Consider the following 18,768-nt stretch of genomic DNA (forward strand, 5'->3'; position numbering starts at 1 on the left):
CCGGAGCCACAACCACGACACCGCCAGCAGGCTTGGGCTTTCAAGGAAGCGGCACCGGTGTCGCCACAAGGCGAGAAGAAGGGTAGTCACTCTTACACTCTCGATGAGATCGATCTCATCGCTCAAGTATGGGTGGAGGAGACCAACAACGCCATTTGTGGTGTCGATAAAAAAGGCAAGCACTATTGGGGTCGAGTCGTCGAAAAAGTGAACGCCCTCTTGAATGCGTCGTTCATCCTCTGGCAAATCAAATCTCACTGAGCCCCTGTGAGTTCGGAGGTCAAATTTTGAGAGGTGACATGGGTAGAAGCCAACGCTAAGTGGCCATCCGAGCACTCCGATGACATGATCCGGGAAAAATCCTAAATGCTCTACACATCACGTAGCAAGGGTGTTTCATTCAAGTGGTGGAACTCGTGGAGGATTCTTCGGGAGAACCGGAAGTTCAAGAGCTTGTACCTGGAGGGAGACGTGCATTCTTCGAAGAGGACAAAGACGTTGGAGAGCAGCGACTTCCCTACCTTAGCTTCGGGTGAGGAAATTTCGTCTTCCCGACCAATAAGAAACAAAGCAGCGAAGGGGAAGGGCAAGGCGAAGGGCACCGCGTCGCAAAGCTTGGAGGCTCCACCCCAGTGTGTCGAATTCATGGGCTCGACGCGCTCCACCCTCGACAAAATTGCCGAGAAATACGAGACGAAGAATCATCTCAAGAGGGAAATCCACGACGACCGTACCATATTCATGGATATGTCGAACATGACACCCGAGCAACTCGAATTCCATCGAGAACGGGTCGTGATGATTCTCGCGAGGTATAGGGCCAAAAGTAATCTAGTTTTAAATTTATGCAATTTTTAATTATGTCTTTTAATTTATGCATTTTTATTTTATGTAATTTTAGTTTTTAGTATTTTAGATTAATGAAATTTTAATTTTAAAAATTGTATTATTTAAATTTGTCATTTAAATTGGTATAATTTAAATTAAATGAAAAAGAATAAAAATCAAAGCTAATGGATATGAGCCAGCAGAATGATGAGCCAGCCCAATGCAGGCCTTGGCTCATAAGTGGTCACGGAGCATGAATGAGCCAACAACTGACTCAACGGATATGGATGCTCTAAGCTTTGAAATTGAAGCAACAACTCGTCACCGCCAAAAAGTAAATTTTCTTGTTCTTTAACATGAACAGTTTTGCAAGTGGAAAAAAAAACATGAACAATTCTGAAATCTATATATACTTAGGGGCGTTTGTTTTGCATGATTGTGTATTTTTATCCCTAATAATAGAATTTCTCTAATCTCATTCTTTCAATGAGATAAAAATCAAGTCAAACTAGCTTAAATGATAAAAATAATTAAGGATCTTGGAAAATTCCAAAGTTTCAATTCACCAAAATAAACAAGGGATTAATCTTATAACTTTTATCTATAAAAGTTAATCCTCCAATGTAAACGCTCTTAAGGGTACATTTTGACAATAATAGTGATTATTAAATACAATAATAATTAAAAGAAAAAAAAAGAACTGTTTAAAATTGAATGTGGAAGAATTTGGGTAATGGTAGTATTTGACAAGTTGTGAATAGATGAGGGGGAGATTATGAAATATCCGTATCTATTGGGGCATCTGTGGAGAGATAAAAAGTTAAATGCCGAATTTGACAAAATCTACGAAACTCACTCCGCTGCAGAACTCCCCCAAAATTCACTCTCTTAGATTGTACTTCTTTCAACTCTGACGATCTTGTCGGCCGATGAGAGTGGAATTAATGGCGGCGGAGAGCAGCAGCAATCGGGGCAAGAAAGAGTCAACGGCATCAGGGTTGTTGAATTCGCCGACGCGTCTAAACGACGACGTTGAAGATCCCGTCAAATCCCCGCCGCCCTCCCCCAACAATTCCTCTACGCGCAAGGTCTCAGATCACCTTTCCACTATTCTTATTGAAGAATTGCTTGCTGTTTTAAGTTTTTTAAATAAGTGGTATTTGGTCCATTTGAAAAAAAAAACAAAAAAAGAATTATTTGGGGAGGTTATCGCTGCTTTCTGTGGTTTACTTGCTCGTTGTTGTTACATTAGCTGTTCGCATGAATTGGAGTTGGATGTTAGTTGAGTAGATCAGTTGAATTCTGAGGGAAAAAATTGGAGTTTGCTATTCGTAACTGTATACTTTGATTCAGTGAGTGATGATATAATTGTATGTGCGAACTCTCCTTTTGTCCAATGACTACCTCACTAATTAACCACTATCAAGTACCACCCATGTTGTTTTTTCTTTTCTTTTCTTTTTCCTGGTTACCGAGATTTGTGTTAGTGTATAAGGATGGTCATGGATGTGATCCTGAAGAATTACTCATTTGACCACGATATAGATTATAGAAAGAAAAGGTCTTGTAATTAAAGACAAAACAAGGGAGGGGGATGAATTATACAAAATTCTATAATGTAATATACTGGTATAGCATCACAATATCATAATATTTCCCATAATTAATATTTCCCATAATTGGATCATAATATTGTGATGTTGTCGTGTTGGAGGTAAATACTCCATGAGTGGTCTGCGGGCATACTACCTCTTTATGGGAGTATTAATTATGGGAAATAAGAACTTATTCAAAAGGATAAGCCCCTTTTGTAGATTCAAAGTGGCAGAGTTGGCATGTTGGCTTCCTTTTTTTACTATTCACGGTAGTTCTTTTTCTGTTTATTGAACCTTTAGTAAACTTATCAGACTTGCCGACAGAGAAATTAGCTGATGAATATTCCAAAGGAAGAAACAAAAGAATGATGGTTCTTTAGTGATCCTTGTCCATTGATTCTAGTTCAGTGTTTGTTGCAGAACTGATGCCATTTTACTTTGATGTAGTAGTGGGAGCCGAAAAGGAGCCCTCAGAGCCTAAAATTAGCTGATGAATATTCCAAAGGAAGAAACAAAAGAATGGTTGCAAACTCTTACACATCACAGTTTGAGAAATCTCTATTAAATATGTCTTATGTATCCCATATAGAAGCAAGATGTAGGGGTAAACCTATAAGACCTATGAAACGTTCCCCTTACTATCCAGCTGCTAAGGTACTTGGCATCTTGCTAACTACATGACTAAAGAGTAAATTCTCCCCTGACATAGTATATTGATGGTTTGCCTACAATTGCATAAGTAATCTACTTGATACAATCATTTCATGTTTAAGGTTTCATCCTAGAATAATATCTTGTGTTCTTTGTTTACTTGGTGTAAAGTGAATTTAGAGTAACACTGTTTCATTGTATTGATAGAAATGACAATAATTGAGTTCTCTCTTGGGTTGTTCCACCCTGCTATATTGTGGGTCAGTTAGATAACTTGTTCGATCTGCTGTAAGAAAATATAATTATCTAATGACAATTTGGGCAAGGGTGGTCCCGTAGACTTTTCTGTTTTATTTACATTATTGAATAATATATATCGGATTTATGAATTATATATTTACCTTAAAATACTTAATTATTTACCTTAATTGTATTTTAATTATTTTTTTGTGGTATTTTTTTGTTTTACTATTGATAACATAAAAATGGTCCATGATGATTAAAATTATTTTCAATAAAATCTTAATTTTATAATAGATAAATTATTCCAATGTTTTCTTGAAAATAACAATCAACCAATTAAGTTCGAGGTGAAATACCGACACCAAATGATGAGGAGTCAGCTTACTTATGCATCCCCAGACCTAAAGTATGATTTAGAAAGTCCAGGTGTTACTAAGAAAGCTTATATATTTGCTATAGGGTCACTAAATAGCTAGAGCTTATGTCATTGTAAAGTGAAATCACCCTGATGTATGTGCTTTGTCAGGCTTGCTATGCTGTTCTTCAGAGTTGGGTTTCCAAGAAGTTCATGACTGGATGGTAATGACTTTGGCTTTAATATATTGATACTGTTTACCATCTTGTTCACTTTTTTTTTTTCTTTTCTTCCCTTTCTAATGAAAATTTATATTGCAGTGTGGTTCTATTTCCAGTTGCTGTTACATTTTTTATCACTTGGTGGTTTATCCAGTTCGTTGATGGTTTCTTCAGCCCTATCTATGAGAGGCTTGGCATTGACATATTTGGTAAGTTGTTTGGTCATGGTACTATTTGAAGCTCTTAAGAGTGTATACATCCTTGGGTCCTGTTTGATTATCAATTGTCAACATTTTTTATGGGGACCGTAATTCTTGGATCCATTGGTCACAAACATATAGATTGTTCCTCAAGTTAGAAGTCTAATTTTTCCTTTATATCTGGTGCAGGCCTTGGATTCATTACATCAATTTTTTTTATCTTCTTTGTTGGAATATTTGCTTCGTCATGGTTGGGTTCCACCGTTTTCTTGATAGGAGAATGGTTTATAAAGCGAATGCCCTTTGTAAAACATATATATTCAGCATCGAAGCAAATTAGTTCTGCAATCTCACCAGGTAATTGTCATTTTTGGTGTTCATGTATCGATGTCAAAAAGCAGCATTTCAAGTAACTGCTTGACTGAGGGCTTCCTAAGTGTTAGCTGATAAAGGTATTTTTTAATCTTAGACAATCTTAGGATGTTAGATACTCCCTCTGTCCACGACACATTGTAGACGGCATGGGTTTTAATAAAATGGTTAGTAGTGTTGTAAGTGGAGTAAGAGTCCCCTTAATGGAAAATTTTGTAAATAATAGGGAATTGAAGGTTAATAAGATGGTGAGTTGTGTGGACCCTTTTACTATAAATGGACACGGTAAATTTTTCGTGGACAGACCGAAAAGGGAATTGTGGCAATTTTTCCGTGGACAGAGGGAGTATCGTTTTTGTTTTTGATCTCATAAATGAAAATTCCAACTTGACCCTGAGTTTGCTGTATGCTGTCTACTGGTATGTTTCGTCCTGCATTATCAGATGTCATGGTATACGCAGGATTCCTCTTCACACATGATTTTGATGTTGATTTATATTTTGTGTATACAGATCAGAATACAACTGCTTTCAAGGAGGTTGCTATTATCCGCCATCCTCGTGTCGGAGAATATGCTTTTGGCTTTATTACATCATCTGTAGTTCTTCAGGTTCGTGAAATATATCTCTTTTAAGTATTATCTAACATTAAGCTGTAGGTTCTGGACTCCGAAATATTTGTATTTCACTGCGGCATAAAAAAAGAAAGATGTTCGATAGTGGTCCATGTTTTACATCTTGAAATTTTCCTTTGAATTTTGTTTTTCATGGATTTGTTCTCTTTCATGGCAGAGAGATAATGAGGATGAAGAACTATGCTCTGTGTACGTGCCAACAAATCATTTATACATCGGGGACATATTTCTAGTTAACTCAAAAGACATCATTCGGCCAAACTTGTCTATCCGAGAGGGCATTGGTAAGTAGGGGGGTACCTTTCATGTTTCTAAGGAAAAAAAGTGGATTTGATGATTTTCGTGATCTTGTGACACATCAAATTTACAACAAATTTTTGTCTGCTAAGCTAATTCCAATACCTAATCTGCACTTCATCCTCTAGCCTCTGTCTGAATTCATTTCCCTTTTTGTTGCAGAGATCATCGTCTCTGTGGGGATGTCAATGCCTCAGATCATTTCTCCAATTGAAGAGCATGCGCGTCTGAATGACCGGATCCCTCCTAGTAGAATGTTGATTTAGCAACACATTTGCGCGTTACATCCTGTTTCTCAGCCAATGTGCTATTCCGGGGCATAATTTAATTTGTTTTTTTCCCTCTGATAACGATAGAAATTCCTCTGCTTATAGCTAGTATTTTCTTATTTTCTTTCTTGCTGTAGAAATGGAACTTGTTTTGGATAGATCTAGGCCAGGTGAGTTTACTCTATCCGACAAAAATGTATACCTATTCCAGACTTATATTCTTTTGTTTTGTACAAAGGAAAATGAAATGTTCGTTCCAAAGCTGTTTGTCTGTTCATTCTCGTCGTATTCTGTACTACAACAAGAAACTGCCCAAGCTACATCGATCGACAGGGATTGCATAAATTAAAATGAAATTGGCTAAATAATGCCTTTTCTATTCAGCATCTGAGTTTTCTTTCTTGATGTTGAGATTCGTGATTTTTATGCGCCGTTATGGACTGTTTAGAGCGTGGTAGACAAGCAGATGCTGGTGGACTCATTGATTGGAAGAGGTGATTATAATTGTTGTCTTTTTCCCAGTAAAGAATATTTTGAGGCCAGCGGCTGCCCATCTCCTGTAACAGCTTGCTTTAATTGAATAGTGACAAAAGCATTTCAGTCATGTGTGATGTGATGGGACGATGGAATCTTTGTTGTCTATATAATGACAAAATCACTTGTTGTTGGATTGCTCATCCTCATCTTCCCTCTAGCCTTAGTAAACTCTACGCAACTCACACACCCCGACTGTCTGCTTTGCTTTGCTTAGAAATCAATCGCATGTTTCTACTGACGCAGGAGTCTTCTTTCTGTACGAGGATTCTCTGATTGAAAGCTGTAGATGCTGTTGGGGTATTCTATTTTTAATGTCATGTGACCGACAGGCTCGCAGGTTTTTGTCTTGACAGACAAAAAAGACTGGTATATACATGGGGATGAGTACTGAGTACTGAGTGATGAATACCTTGTGTTTTGGATAAGATTCTTTATATGCTCTCCTCCTTCCATTATTATAGGGTTGCTGCAGCAACAGAAGCTATACAGCATGGCTGGCTTGCGAAGTCTGCTGGCGTCTCTGGAGACGAAGAAGCCATACCTGGCCATGATACTCATACAGTTCATCTCTGCTGGCATGTCTTTGCTGTCTAAGGCCGCCATCACTACGGGGATGGACCCTTACGTCTTTGTAGTCTATCGCCAAGCATTTGCTACGTTTGCATTGGCCCCTTTCGCATTCTTCCTTGAGAGGTTTCCTTTCAAGATAGTCATATTTCATCGCATTTGTTTTTTTTCTGATTGAAAACTTGTGTTTGCTTTCAGAGGCAACAAGTCTCCTCCACTGCCATTCACCTTGTTCTGCAAGATAGTCTTGGTTTCGACAGGGTACGTGATTCTCCAACATTCTAGATGCTAACCTTCCCTGAATTTTTTTCATGTTCTGTCTTGATCAAACTTTGCAGGATCGCAGTGAGCTTGAATCTCTTCCACTTTGCCCTCAGCTATGTCTCTGCAACGTTTGCTAGTGCGTTAGTCAATATGTGCCCGGCCATGACGTTCATCTTAGCTCTCTGCTTCCGGTAAGATCACAGTTAAGTAGATTGGGATCAGATTCAGATGATGTAATAATAATATTAAAATGGATGGTTTTTGTCAGAATGGAAAGGCTGTCAATAAAACAAGGGCATGGAATGGCTAAAGTGGTTGGTTCTGCATTAGGCTTTGCAGGAGCTATGGTGTGCACTTTCGTCCAAGGGCCCGCGATCTACTCAGAGAGCCGGAAAGACTTCCTGCGCGCCTACAAGCAAAGCTACTCGAGAGGCGACTGGATGAAGGGGTCCCTCATCATGCTAGGAGCCAACGGGGCGTGGTGCATGTGGTTCATCATGCAGGTTGGTGGTTGGCCTTCAGTTTTTTTCCGACTAGGGTTGAATCCTCACCGTTGTTGTTTGTGTTGTAGGGCCCATTGATCAAGCAGTATCCTGCCAAACTACGTCTCACAGCTCTGCAATGTCTCTCTAGCTGTGCATTGTCGGCAATCTGGGCTGCAGCAAAGCAAAGAGAGAGAGAATCTTGGAGGCTTGGATGGAACATCAACCTTGTTTCAGTCTTTTATTGTGTAAAGTCACTAAATCCTCCTCTTGCAATTTACATACAGACCATGATGATGATGAACATGTAGGGGGCGATTTCGACTGCAATCTGTTACTGGCTAATTGTTTGGGTGGTGGAGAAGAAAGGGCCGGTGTTTGGCGCAGCGTTCTCGCCGTTAGCACTGATCATCACGGCGGTTTTCTCAGCCATATTGTTGCAGGAGACGCTTCACTGGGGAAGGTTTCTCCTCCAACACACCATACCTTACTTTTTTAAGTTGATGGATCATTTGAGTATGTTTTGCTTGTATTTGCAGTGTTGGTGGAGCTGTTTTGCTGGTGATTGGGCTTTATGGCATTCTCTGGGGGAAGTCTAAAGAAACCAAAATAGCAGTAACCAATCAACAAAGCGTACCAAAGGAAACTACTCCATGACACACAAACAACCAAATTCCAACTACATACTATTTTCATTTGTAATAATTTATGCAAATTCCAAACAGGTATTGTTGCCTTTTTTTAATCAACAATACCCCCTTTCGGTAATGTAACTAGCATTACTATTAGAGCATCTCCAATAATTAACTCTTTTATAGACTAATCATATATTCATTCCAATCATCAACTTTATATTTATATTTTTATGTTTTTTTCTATTATAGATTAATAGAATTTTATGTTCGAATTTTCAGTTTATTCCATAAAATATCCCGAACTTTCATTCTCCTAAGAAATCCCAAATTTTTAGTTTTTTCTAATAAATGTTCCGCTATACAAAATTTGATGATGGAAAGATGACGTTAACCTCGAACTTTCAATATTTTTTCAACAATGATGATTTCTAATATGGTTTTCCAACAATGACGATCCCCAAAATATTGCATTCGGCGATATAAGTCATCTTTCCGTCACTGAATTTTCTTTTAGAGGGTAGGATTGTGACAGCTCGAAACCAAATAATTATCTATTTTACGGTATTTATATATATATATATATATATATATATATATATATATATATATAGGGTGCAGTTATTCCACAAACCCCTCTTAGAATATAACTTAAGAACTAATCTTAACCTTAGATCTATACTTAATTAACGACTGAGATTAAGGTTTAAACAATATCAGATTATTCATTATGTTTTATTAGTTGATTCACGCGAATAGTATAGAAAGGGTAATTTTGGAATGACATGTTGACTTGTCCGATTAATATGCCTAATTAATTTAGAGAATAGATTTGATTTGATTGAAATGATATACCAAAGATATGAATAGCGTGAATTAGTGAGAAGAAAGGTTTGAAAATATGACTTCCAATTAAATGCACCCAACTAAAAAAAGTTAAACCCTATTACTATTTTCAATATCTATTGTTCTTGGCAAGGAGATTTCTTGAGGCGGCGTGAACTGAGTTTGATCATATTTCCGGTCTTCTTAAATCCATTTTCCGGCGATGGCACGAACCAAGGGCGACGGTCAGAGCGGTGAGATTTGTATGAATGGTCATTGTTCTTCATCTGAATTTTTTCGCAATTTTAAGGAGTTTTCGGTGAAACAATTTTTCAGAGATTTTTCTAGAATGGTGGTGGATGGTTCAACAGAAATTGAACCAAGGGCGGCGGTCAGAGCGGTGAGATTTGTATGAATGGTCATTGTTATTCATCTGAATTTTTTCGCAATTTCAAGGAGTTTTCGGTGAAACAATTTTTCAGAGATTTTTCTAGAATGGTGGTGGATGGTTCAACAGAGATTTTTCAGAGATTTTTCTAGAATGTAGGGGGCATCTGTACTCGGTGTGGAGGACAATACAGGTGCTGGAAGTTCGGGTGTAGCCACGGGTGATACGGTATGTTATTGGCAGTAGTTTGATGGTTTTGTTTTTTTTAAGTCCAGGAACCCGTAGTTTATGTGGGAATATGTATGAACGATTGTGTGAATATTTATGAATGCAGTGCGAATATATGGTATTATCTGGTTTATGTGGTTGATGGAGTTTTATTTTTTAAGTCTAATGAGAAATTTGGTTTGTGTTACGTGTGATTTTGATTGAGATATTTAAACAGAAGGATTTTTTGTGTGGGAGTTTATAGATCTTGATTAGGGAAGTATCAAACTAATTATATGTGTGTGTGCGAATTATTATGAGTATAGTGCGAATATAGTGTATTACATGTTATTTTGTCTGAGTTTTATTTTTAAGTTAAATGATATATTTGGTTTGGGTTACATGTCATTATGATTTAGATATTTAAGCAGAGGAGTTTATTTTCAATGACATAATGTTGGAGCTAATATTTCAATTAAAAAGAACCAAGTTAATTATATGTTTTTTTGGTGTTTTTTTATTTTATTTTGTCTTAAGCAGCATGTTCAGGGGATCCTTGAACCGAATAGCGTTGACGGTGGTGGCCAATCAAATGTACAGGTTTGTAATAATAAATTGAGTCCAATATAAAGATAGTTTAGTGGTTTTCATAAGCTATGTGTTGTTCCAAATGAATTTTGCTGGCATGTGAATAAAGTTAAGTTATATGTGAAGATTTGTGTCTGAAGCATGACAAAGATCCAAACTAAATTATATGTGCCTTCAACAGCATGCTCAGGGGATAACTGCCTCAAAAAGTGTAGATGGTGGTGGCCCATCCAATGTTCAGGTTTGTAAAACGAGTAGTTAAGTGTGAATTGTGTACAATGTGAAGATAGTGTAAATTGTATACAATGTGACAATAGTTAAGTAGTATGTGAAGTTTGGTGTTTTATTAAAACGAATTTTGTTGGCATGTGAATTTAGTTAAGTGGTATGAATTTTGTGAGCGAATTATATTGGTTATTATACGAATTTTATGTGATCATTTGCAGATTGGGTGCGTCAACGATGTGAACATGGCTGAAGAAGTATATACGAGGACTGGTGTGAAGACAAACATAACAAATTTTGGGAAAGAGAATCCGATATTTGAAAATATCAATAACGTGGTAAAACGACTCCGTCGTGGTAGAATTTGAGATTATTCGATATGGTTGTAATACATGATATCTTAATCAGGACTTGGGTGTGTGCATTGGGGCAAAAACAGGAAGGCGTACAATATTGAAGCCCCTGGTAGAAAATGTATGCATGGCTATTCAAAATATTTTGTGTGGTACTGTTGATGGAATGTTTAAGATAATATTTTGTTTCTATAATTACATGTGAATTTTGAATGATAAACTAAGAATTGTTGGGTATATTGATGCACATTTAGGTGGTTTCATTCGAAACGCCTATATTGGCAAATAGATGCAGGGGGAAGGATATGCTTAAGAAAACTAATTTCAATTTATCGCCGTACATTGAAAGGAGTGTCAATGCAAGCAAGAGACTGACTATGAAAGAAAAAATGCTGGGAATGTTTGCCATATAACTCTTCCGATTTTGGCGTCTGGATACCTACCATTATAACTCTTCCGATTTTGGCGTCTGGATACCTACCAAATTAAAGATTCGATTTTGATTGATTAACCCAACTTTAATGCGTGAATTGTATCTTGATGTTTTAAAAAAAATCGATTAAATCTACAATACAGTTGGGAACTGGATAATCATTGCTATTGTTTAAATGCATTCACCTAAATCTTCTTTTATTCCCATATGAACTGATACATATTACTTAAACTTTCAGAGGAAGGAACGTGCATCGAACACTCAAATCCACTGTTTTTGACTAGTTAGGTGTACGAATATATTGTCATTACGCATGAATATTTTGGCTTAGCACATTATACAGATGTGTCATATTGCGAGTATAAGTATGGCACGAATATTTTAATGCGTACGCATGAATAATCTGCATAACAACGTGAATATTAATACATATTAATTGTAACAACGTGAATATTCATGCGATGAATATTTCATCACGACATGTGTAAGATTTGGAGTTAAACTTTGAGAAGGTGTGTGAATATATTGTAATCGTCTATAACACATTGAGAAGGTGTGTGAATATATTGTAATTACGCATGAATATTTTGACTTAGCACATTATACAGATGTGTCATATTGCGAGTATAAGTATGGCACGAATATTTTAATGCGTACGCATGAATAATCTGCATAACAACATGAATATTAATACATATTAATTGTAACAACGTGAATATTCATGCGATGAATTTTTCATCACGGCATGTGTAAGATTTGAAGTTAAACTTTTTATTCATCGTGTACAAGTTCTTGAAATCATTGCTTGTGCAACCAACATCCTCATAGTTATCAATCAACTCTTAGCATGATCATATGGTGTGAAGCATCAACCTTCCGATTGTATTTCATTAAGTGACGACAATCTGGAGATATTAATTTGTGATTGTGAGCTTCATCAAATCTGCTAACAATGAATTCACCCCCATCCAATATTCTAGTTATGACCCGTGCATGACAGTCATTCCAGGTAGATGGCTTACGTCGCCTCTTAGTAGTTTTCGGCTGATTTTCTGGATGCTCCTCATTGTTGCCGGGATTAATCCCTTCCCTGATGCAAACGAATATCTGATATATTATCTGACCATATTTACCTTTCCGAACATCAAATTCAGATGAATATCCATACAGTCCATAGAAGTCAAACACATCATCTACTGAATTGAAAGTTTGGCCTACATATGGCTTCAGAGAATCATCACAGATCGGTAGGTATGAAGGGAAAGTGTCGGCTTGGACATGATTATTTTCAGCACCTGTCAAATTTAATTATGCATGTCATCTACTAATTAAATTTGTGTAAACATTAAAAATCTTACGTATCAAGTATCAACTGATGGATCAAATATGACTAAACAATTTATAAAATACACCTGAGTAATATATTCAGGAACATTACTAAACAATTTATAAAAAGTTGTCTTCATTGAACAAAAACTATGTGAATTACAACGCAATAGTATGAACAAAATTTTGACGTAGCGTTGAAAATAATATAAACACATACATCTATTCTCAAATATTGCTAATGATCAATTTCAAGTAGATATACGCAGAGTGCAAATAATTATTCAACTATACAAATTCATTTTTTTTATCTAAAATTAAGAGCAATATCTGGAATAACTCATGGAAGTCCGACATCAGGACATAACTACATGGCTATACGATTATAATAACTATGTTATCATGCATGAATGATATTATACTTTTGTACGAATAAACAATATCTGATTTCAGCTTCATATACAACGTGAATTTTGTGCTGTAAAAAACATATCTGAAGAAGAGGATGAAACTGGGAGAGGGGGATTTTGCAACTTCCGCTATCGTCCTTTTCACATTTGATGTTAGTATTAATTAGAGATCAATAATCTCTTCTACTTGGATTGCCGATTATCGCTACATCCAAATGCAAACAAGTTTTTGCCAACATTTAATTTATTCTGATGAATTACAGCAACATTCCATAGAAAAACAACGTGAAAGGAAGTAGATATTCTGATTTAGCAGCTTACATTAAGCGAGGCGTTGTTGAGCCTCTCCAGCGCCAGAATGAGAGCCTGAGTTCCCAAATCACCCTCGCCATGAGCCTGAAGCGACACGTAGAGCTGCTGAGCCAGCGCCAGCCCAGGCAGCGCCAATCCCATGTTCTGGCATTCCCTCAAGCAAATCCCCAAATCCTTGACGAAGTGATTCACATAAAATCCTACCTCCAAATCCCTCTTCAATATTCTGCCGCCGTACAAATCCACAACCGACGCAGGAATGTCGATGCCACGAATTGAGACCGAGAAGTTTACGGGGAAAAATGATTTTGGGTTATGGCGCATCAAGATGCGTGCATTGTTGACCTAGCAAGGTTTGGCGGCAGCTCTGAAAGGGGATGATGAATCTTCTTCATCGGCGGTTACAAGGGATTCCGCGGCAGCTGTGGAGACAGAACTCAAGAAAGCAGAAATGCGTGAGAGGGCCCATAGCCTTATCATCCTATGCCTAGGTGATAAGGTTTTGAGGGAGGTAGCCAGGGAGAAATCTGCAGCGGCGGTGTGGGCAAAGTTGGAGGCGATTTACATGACAAAATCGCTTGCGAATCGGTTGTTCTTGAAGCAAAGGCTGTACTCCTACATAATCTTGGATGGAAAACCGATTGATGATCAACTGGAGGTATTCAATAAGATCATTGATGATCTTGAAAATGTTGATGTGCGAATAGGAGATGAGGATCAAGCAATTATCCTACTCAATGCTCTCTCGAGTTCATATGATCAACTCAAGGATGCTATGTTGTATGGGAGAGAAAGTGACATCACTGTGGAGGAGGTTCAGTCTGCTCTGAAATCTAAGGAACTGCAGAAGGCATCATCAACATCATTTCACAAGAAAGAGGCTGTTGGTGAGGGCTTGACTGTAAAACAGAAAGGGGATAAATCCAAGAAATCCAAGAAGGAATTCAAAAAGGTAAACAGGAGAAGGGAAACAAGAACTCTGATGATGATGTTCAAACTTGCTATCACTGCAAGAAACCGGGCCATTGGAAGAGGGACTGCCACATTTGGAATAAAAGCCAAAAGCAGTCCAACACTACCAAGAAGCAAGAGCCCAAGGAGCAAGAGCAGTGTGACACTGCAGAGGCTTTGAATGTGATGCAAGGTGATTTGGATGACCAATGGATACTGGATTCAGGATGCTCCTTCCACATGTGTCCAGTTAAAAGTTGGTTTACTGATTTACATTTTCAATCGGAAGGAACAGTGGTTCTTGGAAATAACCAGACCTGTGAAATCAAAGGAAAGGGGAGTATAAAGTTCAGACTGCATGATGGCACCATCAGGACTTTGATGGAGGTGAGGTACATCCCTAGTCTGAAAAGGAATCTGATATCCCTTGGATCTCTTGAAACGAAGGGGTATGAATGGAGATCTGTAAAGGGTGGAGTTGTTGTCACCAAAGACAACAAGGTCATTTTGAAGGGGATGAGGAGGAATGGTTTGTATTACTTAGAAGCTACAGCCATCACAGGGCAGTCTGACTCCATGAAGAAGGATGATTCAATCTTGTGGCATAAAAGATTGGCTCATGTTGGAGAGAAGGGCTCAATCAGTTACTGAAACAGAACAAGATCAGCAACCTTATTCCATTCAAGGTGGACATGTGTGAGCAGTGCATCTTAAGCAAAAGCAAGAGACTCCCATTTGATACAGGTAAACATACATCTAAAGCTCCTCTGGATTATGTTTACTCTGATTTGTGGGGACCAACACAAACTGAAAGTCTTGGAAAAGGGAGATATTACATGTCTATAATGGATGATTACTCTAGGAAGTTGTGGATTTTCATCTTGAAGGATAAAACTGAGGCACTAGAGAAATTTAAAGTGTGGTGTAATGAGGTGGAGACTGAAAAGGCAACCAAGGTGAAGTGCTTGAGGACTGATAATGGTTGGGAATTTGTGTCCAAGGAGTTCAATGATTTCTGCTCTGGAAGGGGAATCCAGAGACACAAGACAGTCCCAGGAACTCCACAGCAGAATGGGGTTGTTGAGAGGATGAATAGGACCATTCTGGAAAGGATAAGGTGTATGTTGTTTGACTCAGGGCTGCCAAAGAAATTCTGGGCAGAGGCTGCTGTCACTGCAGCCTATTTGATCAACAAATCTCCTTCATCCGTTGTTGAATTCAGAATTCCAGATGAGCTCTGGTATGGTTCTACATCCAACTATTCACATTTGAAAACCTTTGGGTGCAGAGCATACATACATGTTAGACAAGAGAAGCTTGAACCAAGGGCCTTAAAATGTGTAATGTTGGACTACCCCAAGGGTGTGAAGGGGTACAAGTTGTGGTGCACTGAACCAGGAATGGGGAGAGTATACATCAGCAGAGATGTAGTCTTTGATGAAGCTCTCATGCCTTATAAAGTAAGATCTGATCCAGAGAAAGAAAATGCAGATGGTAAAATTCTGTTGGATGAATTGCTTGATAGGAACCATGCTGATAATGAATCAGGTGGAGCAACTGAAGTCCCTCAACAAGCTGCAGATGATGAAGATGTTGGGAGCAGCTCTGACAATCTAAGCTCATATCAACTGGCAAGGGATCGAGCAAGGAGGCAGCCCAAGCCACCTCAAAGATATAACCAAGCTGAGATGGTATACTTTGCTCTGAGCATTGCAGAGGAGCTGGAGTATCAGGAGCCCAAATCCTATGCCGAGGCTATGAAGGGACCAGAGAGAGAACAATAGCTCTTAGCCATGAAAGAGGAGATGAACTCTCTTGAAAGGAATGGTACCTGGATACTGGTGTCAAAGCCACTGAACAAGAAATTAGTAAGCTGCAAATGGATCTTCAAGAAGAATATTGAGGTTATTGGAAAGGAGCAGACTAGGTACAAAGCAAGATTGGTGGCAAGAGGTTTCACTCAAAAGGAGGGAATTGATTATAATGAAGTATTCTCACCTGTGGTTAAGCATACTTCCATCAGAGTTATGTTGTCAGTTGTAGCTCAGTTTGATATGGAGCTTGAGCAGATGGATGTTAAAACCGCATTTCTATATGGAGAGTTGGAGGAGAAGATACATATGGTCCAGCCTGAGGGGTTTGTACTTCCAGAGACAAGCAACAAGGTGTGTTTACTTCAGAAAAGCTTATATGGTCTCAAACAGAGTTCAAGGCAATGGTACAAAAGGTTTGATGAGCATATGGAGTTGATGGGATTCACAAAATCTGCATATGATAGCTGCGTTTATTTGAAGAAAATGAATGAAGTTACTGTTGCATATTTGCTGCTATATGTAGATGACATGTTAATAGCTAGCAAAGATAAGGCTGAAATCAAGGTAATCAAAGATGGTTTGAATCAAGAGTTTGAAATGAAAGATCTTGGTGCAGCTAAAAGGATTCTTGGGATGTATATCGTGAGAGATATGAAGGCTGGAAAGCTATGGTTATGTCAAAAAGATTACATATTGAAGATGTTAAGGAAATTCAATATGCATGAATCAAATGCTGTTACAGTGCCCCTAGCTGTTCATCTGCAACTCTCAGATAAACAAAAGCCAAAGAATGATGCAGAGAGACACCAAATGATAAATATATCTTACTCAAATTTAGTGGGAAGCTTGATGTACACAATGGTCTGCACTAGGCCAGACATTGCACAAGCTATAAGTGTTATGAGCAGGTATATGGTGGATCCTGGTAGAGAGCATTGGGAAGCTCTCAAGAAGGTGCTGAGGTATCTAAAGGGCAGTGCAGACAGAGCTATTTTGTTCCAGAGGAAGGAAGACATCAGCAAGCCTTTCTTGATGGGATACACTGACTCTGACTATGCTGCTAACACAGACAACATGAGATCTCAGTCAGGTTACATTTTCACACTCTTTGGATCAGTTGTTAGTTGGAAATCTTCACTACAATCTGTAGTTGCATTATCAACCACTGAAGCAGAGTACATGGCTGCAACCGAAGCTGTCAATGAAGTTGTGTGGCTCAAAGGATTAGTGCACGATTTTGGTATTGAGGAAAGTTTTGTAATTTTGAAGTGTGACAGTCAGAGTGCTTTGTATCTTATGAAACATCAAACTTTTCATGAGAGATCTAAGCATATAGATGTCAGAATGCATTTCATAAGAGATATAGTTGATCAAGGATTGGTGAAGATGGAGAAAGTTGGGACAGAGGAGAATGCAGCTGATGCGCTGACTAAGGCTTTGCCTACTGCTAAGTTTGAGCATTGTCTTAAGTTGGTAAATCTGCTGATTTGAAGTTTGATACAGAATTAAAATGTTTCGGAGGAAGAACTGGAGCCTTTGTTATTGTTGTCTATTATTAGCTTAGAAATCAGGTGGAGATTTGTTGTTTATGATTTCCTAAGCTTATAATCCAGTTTGTATACTCTGGTGTTGTAAAGTTTCCTCTAGGGGTGAGCATTCGGATTACGGATCGGATTTTTGCCTGATCCGATCCGATCCGATCCGAAAATCTGAAGTTTGAAGAAAATAAAATCCAATCCGAACCATATAGTCCGTGGATCCGAATCCGAAAATCCGAAGTTTTCAGATGAAATCCGATCCAAACCGAAAAAATCCGAAATACAAGAATCCATAATTAAGCATCCATTTCAGAATTTCAAATCCGATTTTTGCCTGGTACAGCTGCATCATTTCAGAATTTCAAATCAAAATAAGAATCAACAAAATTCGAACACAATCATAAGTCATAATTAAGCATCAATTTTCAACATTCTTGAGGTTCACTAAAAAGCTAAAATCGAACCTACCTGGCAGCCTGAAGGAATGACGCGCCGTTGAGGTCAGAGGTGGAGGGCGTCGGCCGTCGGGGACTCGGGGAGAGAGGCGCAGATTTGCAGTGCTCGAGCCTCGAGCTGCTCTGGGGATTGCAAGCGCAGAGTAGGTGGGGTGGCGGTCGACGGGGTGGGACGGCGCGGTCCGCGTGGTGGTGGAGACTGGAGAGAACGATGAGAGTCAGAGAAGGCGTGGTGGTGGAGGTTTGGAGCTGTGCGGCGCCGGATCGCTGATTTAGTTTAGGGAATTAGGGTTTAGGTTTTACTTTTTAGTATATTCAATAATTCAAAATTTTATATTATATATAATTATATATATATATATATATATATATTAAATACAATTCGGATTTCGGATTAGTTCGGATTTGAAAAGTACTGATCCGATCCGATCCGAAAATCCGAATTTTTCTTAAAATTTGATCCGATCCGATCCGCAGATCCGATTAATCCGAACCAAAATTTAAATTTCGGATTGGATCGGATCGGATATTCGGATTTCGGGTATTTTGCTCACCCCTAGTTTCCTCTGGTGAAGTTGCCAGAGCAGAGAGATCGCGCCGCTGCCTTCGCCAGGGAAATCGGTCTTCTGCCAGAGCAGAGAGATCACGCTGCTGCCAGAGCAGAGAGATCGTGCTACTGGCAGAGCAGAGAGATCGCGCTGCTGCCAGAGTCAGAGCCGAGGCATATCAGAGTCAGAGTTGCCAAGGCAGAGTCAACACTCCAGAGACAGAGTCAAAGTTTCCTTTGCAGAGCTAA

The 18,768-nt window shown here is 38.5% G+C and overlaps 2 protein-coding genes and 1 long non-coding RNA gene across 5 annotated transcripts; all 3 read left to right on the forward strand.

Annotated features, from left to right (window-relative positions):
- Window positions 1-1,563: 1,563 nt before the first annotated feature.
- LOC131011637 (protein LIKE COV 2-like) lies at window positions 1,564-5,926 on the forward strand. Its single transcript, XM_057939409.1, has 7 exons — window positions 1,564-1,916; window positions 3,844-3,896; window positions 3,993-4,102; window positions 4,283-4,450; window positions 4,978-5,075; window positions 5,257-5,383; window positions 5,559-5,926. Exons 1-7 carry the CDS (start codon window positions 1,758-1,760, stop codon window positions 5,660-5,662), a joined length of 819 nt encoding a protein of 272 aa, XP_057795392.1. The 5' UTR covers window positions 1,564-1,757; the 3' UTR covers window positions 5,663-5,926.
- A 126-nt stretch (window positions 5,927-6,052) lies between these two features.
- Window positions 6,053-8,373, forward strand: LOC131011636 (WAT1-related protein At1g43650-like). 2 transcript variants are annotated; one of them, XM_057939408.1, is made up of 8 exons: window positions 6,053-6,568; window positions 6,664-6,895; window positions 6,968-7,030; window positions 7,108-7,224; window positions 7,302-7,536; window positions 7,605-7,763; window positions 7,827-7,978; window positions 8,055-8,373. In XM_057939408.1, exons 2-8 carry the CDS (start codon window positions 6,693-6,695, stop codon window positions 8,170-8,172), a joined length of 1,047 nt encoding a protein of 348 aa, XP_057795391.1. In that variant the 5' UTR covers window positions 6,053-6,568; window positions 6,664-6,692; the 3' UTR covers window positions 8,173-8,373. The 2 variants fall into 2 exon arrangements, with proteins under 2 accessions (XP_057795391.1, XP_057795390.1); XM_057939407.1 differs by having other exon boundaries at window positions 7,827-8,373.
- A 61-nt stretch (window positions 8,374-8,434) lies between these two features.
- LOC131011638 (uncharacterized) lies at window positions 8,435-11,032 on the forward strand. 2 transcript variants are annotated; one of them, XR_009097059.1, is made up of 6 exons: window positions 8,435-9,226; window positions 9,309-9,372; window positions 9,455-9,588; window positions 10,108-10,167; window positions 10,337-10,396; window positions 10,602-11,032. It is a non-coding gene; the product is annotated as an uncharacterized LOC131011638 (long non-coding RNA). The 2 variants fall into 2 exon arrangements; XR_009097060.1 differs by lacking the exon at window positions 10,108-10,167.
- The last annotated feature ends 7,736 nt before the right edge of the window (window positions 11,033-18,768 follow it).

This window comes from Salvia miltiorrhiza, chromosome 2 (assembly GCF_028751815.1).
Source record: "Salvia miltiorrhiza cultivar Shanhuang (shh) chromosome 2, IMPLAD_Smil_shh, whole genome shotgun sequence".
Lineage (NCBI taxonomy): Eukaryota > Viridiplantae > Streptophyta > Magnoliopsida > Lamiales > Lamiaceae > Salvia > Salvia miltiorrhiza.